Genomic DNA, 16,585 nt, shown 5'->3' on the forward strand with positions numbered 1-16,585 from the left:
ATGAGAAAGTTATGACTCGAAATGACAGAAACCTCAAGCTTGAATCAAAACGAAAAGAAACGTCAAGCAATAGTTCATTTTCATTCACACAGTCACCCCCTCACTCAGCCAAGACATGGTCTGCTTCTCTACTTCTGCAGTGGAACTAAGAGGCTAATGTTGATAGCAAGTTATAGAAACTTACATATAATTTGCATTTAGCAAACTGCATGTTTAGATCATCACAAACTGTGTTTAGTAATCTCAAATAGACTTGCTTATGTAGTTTCTGACACTGCATGACTTACTGTTATCTATGAACATGGACAAAAGTACGTAACATATCTAAGAGCAGCTTTCGTAAGACAATGCCAATCGGTGTACATAAGCTTCCTTTCCTTGTTAGCTGTATTATTCTCATAGTGCAAAACTAATAAAGCCAACTGTAAACACTAAACTTGTCTTAGCTAATGGACATTTGGCGTAAGAGGAAAAGAAATTCTCCAAAAAATCACTTTAAAGAGAAAAGAGAAAATGCTCACAGCTCTCTGATGCGAAGGCCAGGAGGAAAGCAGTGCTCCCGCAGGTCGATGATGTCATTATTACTCAAATCCAGAGTTTCTAGGCGTGTGAGATTTTGAAGCCGACTGCCTTGCACACTGGAGATTTTGTTATAGTTTCTGTAGGACAGAAGAAGAAATCTATTAATACCCTTCAAGCATTTTATTAACTCTGATTATACACCAGTTTATTAATACAGACTCTACAATATATGTCAAAAAAATATACAGACACCACAGAAATACACAGTCAACGGAATGGGGCGCTCTGAAGCAGCCACACATGAGCCTAAGATTGCCATGCCCAGAGCCAAGCATCACTTAGAGGAGTATGAAGTCCACCAACACTGTTAGAAAAAGAGGGTACTGAACAGGTACAAGCAATGTAACTGTCCCCTCAAAGGTACAACAGCAGCCTCCAAAAGTTTTTAATGTATTTATAAGCTTTAAATGTACACTACATTCCCTTTCCCAGGAGACACCAGCATGTACCTTTCCATAAATCAACATTTAAAAATAAAAAAAAATAAAATAAAAAAGCTGGATATGGTCAACACATGGTGTATGGAGTCAATGCAACTTGTACTGAACATGTACCCTTAAGGGGAACCCACCCTAGCACTGGAACTGCGTTCTCTGGAGTCATTGAGCACCAGCCAACACCTCTGAGATGAGTTGGAGTGATCCAGAACTGATCATCCAACATCAGTTCCTGACCTCACTAATGCTCTTGCGGCTGAATGCAACCAGATCCGCACAGCAATGTTCCAACATCAAGTGTAAAGCCTTACCAGAAGAGTAGAGGCTGTTACTGCAGCAAACGGGTACAAACTCCCTATCGACACCCTTCATTTCAGAAGAAACGTTAGATGAACAGCTGTCTATGAATGTTTGGACACATATAATGTACAACTGAGGCACTTCACCTTAGGTCACCTATCACACTGTACACATTACACCAGCAATTCTGTCAGATTTCAGACTAGATTTGTTATAGAAGAGGGTCGGATTTGCTTTGTTTTTGTCCCTCCACTATGTGAATCCAGCATTTTGTGCTTTGTATCAGTCTGGTGGAGTCTCTAGTGCAGGGGTCGGCAATATGCAGCTCTTTTACTGCCCTGTTTCGGCTCCACAGCAGAATTAGATTTTAAGGTAAAAATAAAATTATCCTCCTTAGAGTAAAATAAAGCTCTGCTGATCGTTCAACACAGTTTTAACAATAAATGGTCTTAAACTCTGGAGTTAATGTAGAACTGCTAATTCACCCTTTAACCCTAAAGATCGGCGTGAAGACTGCTGGTCACCAAAGCGGTCTTAGTAGTAGCTAACAAAAAGGCAAAGAGGTTTAAGACGAATATCAATAATTTGGGGACAAATGGACTTATTGGGGGTTTATAATCACTCAGCTGGTTCCCTGATACGTTTAATCTGCAAAGAGAAAATGTCAAACACTAAAAAGTCGCGAAGCTGAAGTCAGTTTCTCGTTCGCCGGCTTCTTGTTTGAATTTTCCCATTCCACCTTAAATGATGCCGCAGTTACCGTGCACCCTTTAGGGTTGAACAAGAAGCTGGGGAATGAGAAGCGACTTCAGCCTCATAAAAAGCCGAATGTTGAGAGACATTTTGCAAGAAACTGTTCCACTTTTGAGGATAAGTTTCCTGCCGGAGATGCGAGAAAAGCGGCTATAGCTGAGCTAAAGCTTAAAGCAGCACAAAGTCTGTGTTTTCGTTTATATTTTTTGCCTTTACTAGTACATTAGCACATACTGAGACATATTTACAGCCAAGAAGGTAAAATGGACATGAAATGTTGTGGCGGCCAAGGTGGTTTGAAATCTTGTAAACATTTGGAAACATTTAAGAATTTCTGAAAGCCACTGATCTAAACCTTTTTTTTTCCAGAAAATAAAAATGCCAACTGCCCTTTACAATGTGTTAAAAATTCATAACAAATGGGGCAACAGAAATGCTTTAAAAGCACTTGGAAAAAAATCTTGTTCAATTAACTTGCACTCAAAGTTAGGACTGTTTTTTCATTCTCCTGTAAAGTTACCTCAGAAAAATAAAAAAAATGTAATGACAGATATTTAGGACTATACAACTAAACTCATTCATGTTTCAAAACCTAGACGCCTAAACTGGTTGGGCAAGAGTCGTAATGACTCAGGCATGAGAAATGTCTTCAGACTGGAGGTGGGAACATATTTGTTGACACTTTAACCCCAGTTGACTTGTATCCTGACATTTAAATGACTTATAGCCCATCTGACAAAGGCAATCAACCACAACAACTGCCACAACCTTTTTAAATAAAAAAAGACAAAACATTAAAATCCCAAGCCTTTTATATACTAAGGCTTATTATTCAGTAACTACAGGGACTTCAATGCAAACTGGCTGAGCTATTCTTAGATTACAGAAGTGTGTAATAAAACTTTTTAAGTTTTTAAAACCATTTAAGGGGTTAAAGACTGAATTTAACTGACAGTATATGTGGATAAAGTCAAAAATGATTCAGTGAACTCTTCACTCAGCAGCTAATGATGAAGATCCCACTCCACAATCATATACGCACACACACACCACTACAGAAACCACATGAGGCTCTTTCAGATCAATGTGTCAAATGCTCTTTGATGCGGAATGGAGGCTTGCAAAAGTGTGAAGTGACTGTGGCTTCATGCAGACTATTTGTCACCACACATACAAGTCGAAGTATGTTGACATGCACACCCACCACTAATATAACTGCTGACAAGGATTTGGCATATGAGGGATTTATTTAAATCTATTAATCTACTACACTGCATTTATATACATGGTACTGTGCAAAAATCAGAGACCTCCATTAATTTATTTAATTTCCAGTCAAAATAGTCTTTAAGTACTGCATTTTTCAGGAGAAATTTCTAAGGAGATTAGATATAAGATTCACTTGTATGAGGGAGGAAAAGGTCAAAGGAAAATAAGTAAAAAAAAAAAAACAGGAGATTCCAAAACTACAGTTAAAAAATGAAAAGCTACAGAGAAAATAGGGCTCCTAACCACCACCTGGAAGACCTGGTAGACACCAAAACTGTGCCCATCAGATAAAATATCAAGCTGCTTCAGATCTGAAAACATCCACAGGTGTTTCTGTTCGTCCTTCCACTGTGAGAAGACGACTCAGCGCTACGGGTCTAAAAGGATGTGTAGGTGTCAAGAAGCTCTTACTGAGAAAAAAAATAGAGTCCTCAGAATCACTGGTGATGTGTTTGGGATTGCTTGGATTGTGAGAAGCAGAAAAAGCAACCTTCTAAGACTGAACTTTGGAGGTGTGGAAAAAATCCCTGCAGATTTCTTTGAGAAACTGAAAGAAAGGGTCTCGAAAAGAATAAAAGCTGTAATAAAGGCAAAAGATGAACACAATAAATACTGAAAAAAAGGCTTTACATTCAGTCATCGAGGTCTTTGTGTTTTCTGTCTAATGTGTTTATATATTTTTTTTCCGAATAAATAACTTATACTTAATAATAATAATTTCAACTTATATAGCGCCTTTCATGAACCCAAGGACGCTTTACAAAGAGATCAGAAATTAACAAAATACATAATCAACAATAAATAAAACAAGAACACACAACTCAACGGTTTCCACAGCTACCGGGGGGGGGACTACAACGACCACGGTATAGAGTCACTAAGCTAGCCCGGAAAGAGCCCTTAACCACAAGGAAAGTCTCACTGCAACTATGGTGCATCACACAGGAGGCCGGGCCGGGAAGCCACAAAGGCCAAAAATGTCCTTAGTCATGAAGGGGTAGCATTTTCCTGCAGCCGAACATCACCAGCCCAGGCAGCTTCATAGCTGCAGTGCAGCGTCACCCAAGTGGCCGACCCATCAGCCACGTAGCTGCGTTGTAGCATCGCTCTGGCAGCCGGCCCGAAAGGCCTCGTAGCTACGGCGCAGCGCTGCTCATGCAGCCGAACACTACCGGTTCAGGCAGCCCCACAGCTGCGGTGCATCTCGGTCGATATGATGGCAAACTCCTCAGCCAAAACATACACACAAACAAGACAAAACAAAACGAACAAAACAATGGCTGTGTGGCTGGGAATTAAACCGATGAAGGGTAGTCTGTGACCTTTGCACAGTATAAGCTGAACGGGTGGTCATATGTATATGTGTTCATGACTGTGACATCACAACACTGACGAATGCAAAATGGCCTGTTTTTGCAGCTTAGTTTCCTTTTATGAACTGCACGTGATGCCTTTTGAAACTTTTACAATGTTTATCCTCCACCTGAAACTCGTTTTACAAAAGCAAAGGAACATTCGGTTTTCCAAGATATGGACCCTTTAAATGAAAAGCAGTTTGCGATCCACTTCAGTGGCTGCAGCTAATGTCTGATCTCTGGCTCTGGTTCTTGCTCTGAAGCACATCTTTCCCAGCTGTTCAAAAAAAGGCTCATCACATTGGCGGGACGGTGGCATGCCTAACTGAAGACATGCTATTTCACATAGCAGTCATGTCTCATGGGGAATTAGTGCATTCTCTATTTCTGTCTCTCCCTCCTGCATCTCTGAGCTTCTCTCAGCCTGAGAACCGCGCGGGGTCAGAAATCGCAGTTTTGTTTTTCGCCGCCTCCGCGCATCAGAGGCACGGAAGGGTCGTCCCCTTTCGGTCCGCAGCTGGAGTTTATTTTGGGCCGGGTTCAGGTCCACCTCCGTGCCGGAAAACGCAGCGAAGCCAAGAATGTTATTACAATAATAATAATAATATTAATAACATAGTAATAATATTATTTTTGTTATTTATTACACAAACACACATCAGAACTCTAGCTAGGAGTCGGCAATATGATGATGTGTTATTGATATCATGAAAAATGACTTATCAATACGTATTTCTGAGTGTATCAAGGTATCGTCAATACTTCTAGAACTGCATGGATCATAAAAACTGACAGACCAATTGTACAGAGCCTGTAAACAGCAACCAGTGTACAGTAACCGTATAAAATGCATATTATAAAACGGACAGTTCCGGTCCTGAAATCTGATGGTAAGCCGTGTTCAAATCCATTGTAAAATCAACCTAAGACCACCTTTCATAGGACCACCAACCTATGAAAACCTTTGTGCTGTTAATGGAATAATCTTTGACTTTCATTGCACGGACCACCGAGTGCACTGATGAAGTAAGAACCCATTTTTGTTTAAACTGAGGGGCTGGCGACTTATATTCTTAACTAGAACTAGGCTGGTCAGCTAGCTAACAGGCTAAAAGTCAGCAAACAGCCTAAACAACCCCATCACTAATATCACAGGCTTCAATTAAAGTACTTACAGTATGATTAACTGTAAAACGGCAGTATAAAATCTAAAAATGTGACTTGAATGGATTACGCACTTCATGTTTCAGTCAGAAGTCGCATCAACCCAGGCTGAATCCCAAACGGCTCTGTACTCCCTAAATAGTGTGCTAGGTATTAAAGTTTAGAAATTCTAGCCTCCACAGCCAAACAGTGCATCATTTATTGAGTGTGGATGTGTCCCAAATGACTATTTCTTAGCTATATTTTGCACTGTTGTGGTGCAGGATCCAGTATTTAAACTCCTATGTAGTGCACTATGTAGGGAGCAGGGAGACATTTAAGATTCAGCCCCAGCACGAGAGGAGAGGAGCCGCTGGATTGGTACTAAATAAGACTTGCGGTGGTAATCTGGTGACCAAGAAGTGCTTATGAAGCCATGCATTAAACAGTACTTTATCATATGTTCATTAATACACGACAAAAAGTTTAAAAGTTCATGAAATGACCACAATGTACAGCGATGGCCGATAGAACGTTATCCTCATTCAGCAGTCCATGGTTGCTTGGCAACGTTACCATGCTTTAAAGGAACTACATTTCTTGGCATACTTGTTTATGTCGATTGTTATTACTAATAACTTGAATTATTTTCTGAAAAAAATGTGTATTTTATCATATTTTATTACCCCACTTCGCATCGTGCCTAACAACACCCTTCCCCGTGATAAAATCACAGTAATGCACAGCCTCTCATGGCTTATTGTTTTGGTAACAAGTAGCTGATTAGACGTCAGCCCATTATGACATCATCTTATTTCATTAACTTAATTTTTACTATTAGGCATAAATATTTATTTTTCCAATCATTCAGTTATAAAAGATCAATGTTTTTCTGTTACATTTTGTCTGTTCTAACTTGTTCGCAAACTTTAACATCTTGATATAAATTGTGTATATAACAATGTCTTCAAGTATTAAGTCTTCCATATCGCCCAGCCTTTATGTAGCAGGTATGATTAATTTCTGTGATTTACTCAGGTATATAATAATAATAATAATAATAATAGCAAACAAACAAACAAAAATTTACATGAGAAACTGCAAACTACTTCATCTCTCACATAAGACTGCTGATAAAACTTCATTACTTTTCTCTCTAGCTTGGTGGTTAGCATGCTAAACGCTACACAGCTACAGGCAACTACACCAAAGTTTATAGCCAGACAAAGCAGCTGTACACAAATGTGTTCAAACTTCTCAAAAAAGTTTGCAAAGTTTGCATGATGAGCTGGTTAGCTCACTGAAGCTAACTGGAAAGTCCACTCTCTGCTGCCCCCTCACTTGTGTGACGTAGGTGTGACGCACTTCCGAGTGGAGATTTGAAGTTGGTGAGGACATGTTAAGAAAGAATAATAATGGGGCGAAGGACTCAATGCAATGATCAGGCCATAGGAAAAGTGAGCACACACTCCTCGCTCCTCGCATAGCCACCTGAGCCTCAGTACTTAAGGAGTTAGTTAAGTGACCACAGAAGTGGCATCATATGACAGCAGATGAAAGCTACAGAGCGTCCACTCCGTAATATTTGACACATTCCATTCTCCAAGACCAGCACGAGCACTCGCCAAGATAACATTATACCACTGACCACCAACTGCTACCCACTCAGGCCAACGTCCCACCTTTATAACCCAGCTCTCAGTGCTAGTCCACTAAAATATGCTGAACACGCTAATAATGGGGCTGCTTATAATGAATGAAGGTTAATAGGAACTCCTTTGGAGTTGCACTGGCATTTTTGGTTGAAGTACAAAGACCAAATAACATCACTGTCACAAGAAAACCTCTCAAAACTCAATTCTTTGTTTAAATAAAATGTCAAAATATTAGTTGAAGTTACAATAACAGGTGTTAAAAATGTTGTATTATTTCCTAAAAAGTTATCATATATAAAATATGAGGTTAAGACTAAGAAGGCTAGAAGATTAGAAGTAACGCCACCTTCAGAGTGCTGGTTCAACCTTCACATGCCAGACTGAAGTCCTCCTTAAAACTCGAATCTCTGGTTATCCTGACCGCACTGGGATCAGGCATCATATTTCTGCTCTCTAGAGTTCATACAGGACCCAGACAGAGAGGCCATATGACAGCAGGCCAGCTCGCTCCAGCTTTAGGAAAAACAAAGCCTCGTTCTTCTGCAGACGGGCTTGTAGACATGCTGTAAACACACGGGCGCTCGGCCTGAGAGAGGATTTCAGCTCCACTCCCCTCCGTCTGACTGCCAGCAGGTGTTCAGGGACGAGTGAGCAAGACTTTTCTCACAAGAGAGAGAACACACACAAACGCAGTGCTGACCAATTAACTGACCGACTCACTGACCAGTTAACTGATGGACTGGGTGAGAATCTGTGAAGCGAAGGAGGAACAGTGATTGAGAAAGGAGGGCAGAGGGATAGAAAGAGAGCAGGGGGAGGGGAAAAGAAAAGACAAAACAGAGTAAAGAAAGAAAGAAAGAAAGAACGAACGAAAGAAAGACAGAAAGAGAGAGAGAGAAGTAAAAGAGAGAGGTAAAGGAGAGAACAAGAGAGTACGATAAAGAGAGAGGGGGAAAGAGGGAGAGAGTAAAAAAGGGGGGAGAGAGACAGGAAAGAGGAAAACAGAAAAAGTAAAAAAGAGTAAGAGAAAGGGTGGAGAGTGTAAGAGACGAGAGTGCGTTAAAAAGAAAGAAAGAAAAAAGAAAGAAAGAAAGAAGGACTGTGCAAGAGCTTAAGAGAGAGAAGTTCAAATAAATCAAATAAAGAAAGAGATGGACACAGAGAGAGAGAGAGAGAGGAGAGAGAGAGAGAGAGAGAGACCATTCCCTCCACTGCCCCACCTGAATAAACAGAGAGCGAGGGGAGGACGGAGGGATGGTGAGGGATGAGTGCGGGGATGTTCCTGTTGTTGCTGAAGTTTTGAGACTGCGCTGAACAGCAGGTTAAACAGCTGCTGACCCAAAACACAAAAAAAAACACAGAAAACGTCTAAAACATCAGTGACGGGGCGGCACCGCTCTCACACTGACCAACCCTGACCAGCCCTGGCTAGCCCTGACCAGCCCTGACCAGTGCCTTCAAGAAGACAGCTTTCCCTTTGAACTATGTTAGGATCAGTTCACACTAAGAAAAGTAAATATCTATAAAAACGATTCTGGACCAGCACTTTTACTCATTTACTCTACTCAATGACAACGACTATGGAAAACAAGTCAGTGTGGATTTTTATTTTAAACACATAATTTACACGTCATCAAAAATACCTCCATAATTCTCTGTAATGTTTATATGACGCATAAACATCTAAAATGAAGGCACCCATGTTACAACATGCCTTTCTGTGAAGAGCGGAGAGAGTAGTCTGACACCAGTTCTCTGTTCTAATGCCTAAAGTCTGGTAAGTTTTCCAGAAGATCCTAAATGAGCACTGTTAGTGTGTATCACACAGAGGAGTGAGAGGAAGTGTGTGAGCGGAGCCTCCGCTGGATAATCCAGTCAGAGCTTCCACACACACACTTGATTAGCAGGTTAGCTGCTTTAGCCAGTCCTGACTGACTTCTCTGCCTCATGAACTCCCAAAGACAGCAGATGAAAGAGATGAGAGAGACTTCTCACTCCCACACACACAAATCTTAGTGTAAATGAGTGAAAAAACACTGTAGTTTGTAAAACTGAAGTTCAAAAGTATTAAAGCTACAGAGAAAATGGGACTCCTAACAACAACCTGGAAGACACCAAAACTGCCCCCATCATTCTTTGAAAAACTGACAAAAATGAAAGCAAGTCACCTGAAAAGAATGGAATCAAATGTAAAAAAAAAATGTACGTACATAAATGAAAGCAAAAGGTGGACACACTAAATACTGAAAAACTGAATTTTATTTATTTATTGATTCTTTAGTGTAATTTGTTCTGCTTTTTTTTTACTGACACTGAAAAAATGAACAAATTTGACTAGAAACTGACTAAACAAAGGGTCTCTTACTTTTGCACAGTACTGAATATGTGTATATATATATATACACCGATCAGTGGTCAGGACCCTCATGGACACACCACCACCACATCAGTGTTACTGCAGTGCTGAGAATGATCCACCACCCAAATAGTACCTGCTCTGTGAGGGTCCATGGGGGTCCTGACCACTGAAGAACAGGGTAAAAGGGGGCTAACAAAGTATGCAGAGAAACAGATGGACTACAGTCTGTAATTGTAGAACTACAAAGTGCACCTATATAGTAAGTGGAGCTGATAAAATGGACAATGAGTGTAGAAACAAGGAGGTGGTCAGAACGTTATGCCTGATCGAATATATACATACATATATATATACATATATATATATATATATATATATATATATATATATATATATATATATATATATATATATAGTCGTGTGCAAGAATCTGGGTGCCCCTAGTCAAATGATCAAATGACATGTTTTGTGTCCTAAGTGAAAATAAGTTCCATCCTCTACAGAGAACACACTTCTGCACACCATTACTGTTTATTTTCTGAATTTAATATATCAGAAAAATCTAAAACATAAAATATGGCTATAATAATAGAAAAGACTCTAAAACTAAGAAATAACAGATGAAATTATGACCCCAAAAATGTAAATCAAAACTATTTTCTAACTGTAACAACTTGGAAGGAGTTCTTGAACAGAATAATGGAAATGCATAATGGAAAACAAACATCTTTTTCCTTCAACGGAGGTGATCATAATCGCATATCATTGACATTCCTGGTACGTGTAAAGCCCACTCCCACCAATGTATTAAAAATAATAAATAAATAGATAAGAATCAATCAAGTTTGGAGCATTTCATTTCAGCAGAAGCCTTTAGATTAAAATGTCTTTAAGACTACAAACAACATCCATTCAAACTCCTGACCGGTACCCTATGCAGTCACATGCCCACCACTTCTCTCCCTCCCCTCCTTCGCTCCAGATATGTAGCTGATGACGTCACACTGACCAGTCACTTCCCAATAAGCCCCTCCCCCCTCCTTTTCTGTTTCTTTTTTACAGTAAGCTATCTGACTGACAGCTGCAGCTGAGGCCCTTTCAGCTGTGCCGCTCAGTAAAGATAGACTTTTTACCCAGCATGCACCAGCCCTCCTTAGCAACAGGCCTTAACCCAGGCCAAAAAAAGAAGGCCCTCTCGGCCTCTCCGGACCTGCCGCCCCTGACCCGAACCGCTCGCTCACCCTTGTGACGCAAACACGAGGTGGCCACCTGTAACACGAGCCAATGTCAAACGCTTTCATTTCAAAGCTGCTGCTGGCCTCGTCCACGCTGTCAGCGCTTTGTGTCTTTTTCACCTTTTTCTCCGAAAGAGAATGATGAATAAATGTAAATCAATAAGGTTACACCATGACGGTGCAGCCCAGAGCAATCAGGACAGGGATCGCTTCACTGCTCAAATGGATGACACATTGGCAGAGGAGATCTATTACAGAGAGAGGGAACCTGATACAGGCCCACAGACGATTACTGCAGAAACTCGCTCTCTGTAGGGTCTCAGAGACACACACAGACATCAGCTGGGCCACTGCTGCAGCATACGCGCATATTCTAAACAATAAACGTCTGTTACATATCATCACAGGCAGAGCGAAACCTTGTGTCTCCAAAAACCTCACTTTACAAGAGCAGGAAAAAATGCTCTGACCTTTTAAGGGAAGTCAATGGAACCAGATTTTTTTCCAAGTAATTTTGGACCATTTCTATTGGTCTGTCCATCGTGACATAGAATGTGAAGGACCGCTGGTGATTTCAAATTATGTCAAAAAATATCAAAAATACAGATACGACGTTTCGTCCCAACAGCGACGATGAACAAAAACTCCCAAAACTGTCAAAAGCTTGGAATCGTATTCAGTGATGTAAAACCATGTGCAATTCTGCTGCGTATGCATGTATATGATTCTAATATGACGCTAATATTCTACAAGTTCTAAATATTTTGTAGAAAGGTGTAAAAATATACGGGTTAAGGGTTAGGGGTGTCCAGAATGATGAACAAAGCTATAGATGATCCAATAATAAAGCTATAAAACATATATACATATATAACATATAGCTGCCGTCGGAACAAAACCTTCTTGTTTTTAAGTTTGTGACATAATCTGAAAAATGCCTGTTGTCCTTTACATTGTGTGCAAATTTCATAATGAATGGACCAAAAGAAACGAGCCAAAATTACCTGGAAAAACGTCTGGTTCCATTGACTTACATTAAAATTACAGTATGTTTTTCACTTCTCCTGTAAAGGTACCATTTTGGAGATATGAGGTTTTGTTCCGACAGCAGCGATATGTACATATATAACATCAACTATTGAGATTACTATAAGTAGTACTTTCTAGTACAGAGCATTACACAGTAGTAGTATAATAACATCGATTATTACTATGAGATTCTAGCATAAGAGTTTAGTGACTGTAAACCTTTGCATGTGTGCATATGTACATACATATATACACAGCCTTGTGGCCAAAACTACAAACATATGGCCAGAATTATAGAAGCATGCTTCAGTATCCTCATTTTTCATGATATTGTTAGCCAGACTGAAGAGTTCTCTCATTTGACCCTGCTGACTCGCCTCCATCTTCATCAGGCTTGAACAATCAGCCATTTCTATTCTGTTACTGACATCACTAAAAATGACACCACATCTGGTGCAGTCAATCAATGCACTAACATGACAATAAAACTTATACGTGATTAGAAATATGTCATTTTCCCCATCAATGCAGCAAACCTCAGTGTAATTATAGAATAAAGTGTTGAATTTATCAACAAGGCTGAGCAACACACCACAGCACCACTCCAGAATTCATCATTATGAAGGCACTAACAGAAATGAGCTACTAAACACTCTGGACAGTCTGTAACTTTTCCACTGACAGCAGACCTTCTGGAGTGTTTCTGACTGAAAAGCTGCAGTGTGGAAAGACGCGGCGAGTCTAGTCATGGAACAAACGATAGGTGTTCACTTACAGATAGAGTGTGACAATGGCTGTTGAGGCGTTGCCAAACAGGGGGATTGATGTCAGCTCATTGTGGTCCAGCCTCCTGAGGGTCAAACACAAGAAGACAGCCTTCGTTTTAATTACATATAGAAACAAACATCAGGGCATTTTATTGATGGCAGGCAGAGAGAAAAAAACATGGGTTATTATTTTTGGGGATGGTGATGCAGAATAATTGCTTAATTCAGTGATTAATTAATTAATTAAATGACTAATTGGCTTTGTGATCGAAATTAGAAGGACAAAGGAGGTATCATAGAGAGAGAGAGAGCGAATGAACAAGAGAGTGACGGGAGGTGAGCAAGATACGAAGTGAATGAGTGAAAGACAAAAAGAAAGGGAACAGAGACAGAGAAAGAGAAAAAGAAGCAGAGAGAAAAACAGATGGAGCGAGCAAGAGAGAGTGAATGAACAAGAGTGAAAGGCAGAGGGAGGAGAGAAAGACAATGATGTGAATGAGAGAAAGAGAGAAGGGGAACAGAGAGACAGAGAGGAAAAAGATTAAGAAATAGACAAAGAAAGAAAGAGACAATGAGAGACAGAGAACAAGAGAGAGAAAGAGAGTGAGAGAGATAGAGAGCGAGAGCCTCTCTGGCTGGTGTCCAGCCGCAGCCCCTCTCTGTATAAAATATTTACAGCGCAGGTTAGTGAGTGGTGTCGGGTGATGATGGAGCGCCTTATTATAGCAAACCTCCTCTTCACTCCCAATTCCCCCCACTTTCAGAACAATAGCCTCCGACAAAAGGCCTTAAGTGCCCAATAAAGCTGACTGACAGCGGGGCTATGAAATGATTAACTACTCCAACGTAAGTGACGCATGTGATTAAGCTCATTACAGCGTTTCAGCGCGGCCACTCCAGACCCCCCCCGACTACAGGGGATTCATAAAACAGCTAAATAAGTGGATTTTTATTCTGTGCACTTATCGTTCATTTTCTTGACAAAAAATCAAATTTTCCCTTTCACTTCACAGATATGATCAGCCAAGGCATGTTAGGTGTCTAAAGTTCGTTTTGCACTGGAGCTAAGAGGCTAATGTAGCGAATGGAAGCTTAGCTTGCATCATGCAAACTGCAGGCCTCAATCATCACATACTTCCTTCAAACCAGTTTAGATTTACTTATTTCGTTATTCTGACACTTTAAAGTGTCCAAAAAACAACAGAGATGTTCATAATGCCCCTCACCACTTATTTTAAATATCATTTTTATGGTTTATTATTAATGTATTATTTTAGTAATTACTTTATTTACCTGTTATTTATAAGGGAGTCCTCGTAAAGGTTGGTGGGTGGGAAGATGCATCTATGGTTTTGTTGTGGGTGGCGAAAATTTGTGAAGCATATTTTATTCACGTTTTATGTTTTACTTGTAAGCATAAGTTTGGGCGCCCCTGGTCAAACTACAGGTTTTGTTGATTTTCTAACTGAAACACTTTTGCACATTTTAACACTCAATTTCCAGTTTGTTAAACTCAGCAAATAAATAGCAAATGTGGACTAAAATTTGTAGAAAAATGCCACATTGAAGTGTGTTCTCTGTAGAGGATGTGTTAACTTAATTTCACTTAGAAAATCAACAGAACATGTAATTTGACCGGGAATGTTTAACCAGTTACATACAATTTTGTATCGCTTAATTTATAAATAAAAAATTATATACCGCAAATATTTATAAAACTATGTGACCTCAAATCTCCAATGCTTTGCTTATTCTGAAACTCTTGTGTTTAAACTAGAGTTTTCAGAACAGCTTAAAATGCACTTTCTCTGCATCATCATATAGTGGATTCAGCTCTACCCAATCAGAATTATTCGCACCCCTTCTGTTTCTGCACATGTCCTTATATAGCTTACTACACTATACGTCTTATTCTTGTGCATAAATTAGCGAAGCACTGAAATAAAGAGCCAGACGTTTTACGTTACCATTTAGGAAAGCATTAGAGACACAGACATTTATTGTTTTTGGGCATTATGATCCTTTTTTATGTCAAATGCTGTCAGAAAGCACAAAACTAAAGAACCAAACACTTTTTGGCTGATCAACTACATTTAGGGTCAGAGGAATATAGTGTGAATTTGATTCCTTTCAGGGAACATGGTCCTTGGGCAGCAGTAAGAGGGCAGTTTCTCTGGGGAACATCCTGATCTGCTTTCTGTTCTATAAATCTGAACGAGGGCAGATTGGAAATGGACAAAGTTGGAGGCTATGTCTGGTCTGGGTACGGCTTGTGTCTGAACGCTGGCTCGAGGACGCTAAGTCTCCTGTTCTACTCACACTTCTCTGAGGTTGGGCAGATTGGAGAGGATTTCCATATCAGCTTCTGTCAGCTTGTTGTGGCTCAGATTTCTGAGAGAAAGAGAGAGAGAGAGAGAGAGAGAGAGAGAGAGAGAGAGAGAGAGCGCACGGGTCAGAACAGAGTACACACATAGGCTTTACATTTTTATAAAACTGATAGTTTTAGTTCTCAAATCTGATTGGCTGAGCCACAAATTAAAGTCACTTTCAAATACTACACTATATACTATACGATAGTATAGCACTATATAATACTATATAGCCCTGCGATGGACTGGTGACCTGTCACCTGGGGTGTTTCCTGCCTTCCTGTGTGTGTGTGTGTGTGGATATATACATATATATATATATATATATATATATATATATATAAACTCAGAAATGCCATACTGAAGTGTGTTCTCTGCAGAGGACGGTTAACTTACTTTCACTCAGAAATCAACAAAACATGTAATTTGACCAGGGGTGTTCTACCTTTTACATACAGCCGTGTATTGCTTAATTTTTAAAATGAAGATATATACCGCTAATATTTATAAAACTATACATTATACTTCAATGTATTTATCCATTCATCATTCATCCATTCATCTATCATGTATCTATCCATCCATCACCTCTCTCTCTGGCCTCAGCTCTCCTCCACCTCCAGCTTCCAACAACCAGCCAGACGCAGCACTAACACTGTGCTATCTATCAGCCCCGGACCTCAAACATGCCCTACGACAGCTCAATAATCAATCAGCTCACAGCATCAGAAAGCCTGCTTCACCAGCACCAATAGACACTTAATACTCCGGTCTATTCCATCTCTCTCGCTCTCTCGCTCTCTCTCTCTCTCTCTCTCTCTCTGCTCTGAATAAAGCTGTGGATGGAGTTGGCAGTGGGCGAGCCTCCTGCTATTCCTGCTGAAACCTCAGAGATTGATTACAGCGCGCTGCCCGAGCTTAACTCCACACCCTCCGCTCTGTAGCTCTCTGCCTGTCCCATACAGGCTGGAGGGTCAGCCTCACTGAAACTTAAAGAAGTTCAAAATGTTAACACAAATAAGAAACAGGCTCAACATGATCAGGGCCATCACTACTGATTATGCTGGTCATGTAGTTATAGAGTTATATGCCTTAATATATCATAAGCCTGTGATTTTAAGGGTTAAGTAATCGCAACAGTTTGATTTGTGAATACAAATCACGGACTGATTCTAACTCTCTGGACCAGTTTCGCTGACTCAGACTAGGCCTAACCTGGGATTAAAATGATACAGCCTTCACACTCAATAATTACTTACACAAAGTGATAATCCATGAGTGGGAAACCAGTTGTTTATGTACAAAACCTTTAGTAGAATCTTAACAGACTGA

The 16,585-nt window shown here is 40.1% G+C and overlaps 1 protein-coding gene across 1 annotated transcript in view; it reads right to left on the minus strand.

The window, feature by feature from the left end:
* The window catches only part of lrig1 (leucine-rich repeats and immunoglobulin-like domains 1), a 71,711-nt gene that overhangs the window by 29,671 nt on the left and 25,455 nt on the right, over positions 1 to 16,585 (minus strand). The window contains exons 2-4 of the mRNA XM_036559632.1: positions 15,204 to 15,275; positions 12,893 to 12,967; positions 522 to 659 (exon numbers count right to left, since the gene is read on the minus strand). Coding sequence (XP_036415525.1) covers positions 522 to 659; positions 12,893 to 12,967; positions 15,204 to 15,275 — 285 coding nt within the window. The remainder of the gene's footprint in view (positions 1 to 521; positions 660 to 12,892; positions 12,968 to 15,203; positions 15,276 to 16,585) is intronic.

Source organism: Colossoma macropomum, unplaced genomic scaffold (assembly GCF_904425465.1).
Source record: "Colossoma macropomum unplaced genomic scaffold, Colossoma_macropomum, whole genome shotgun sequence".
Taxonomy (NCBI): domain Eukaryota; kingdom Metazoa; phylum Chordata; class Actinopteri; order Characiformes; family Serrasalmidae; genus Colossoma; species Colossoma macropomum.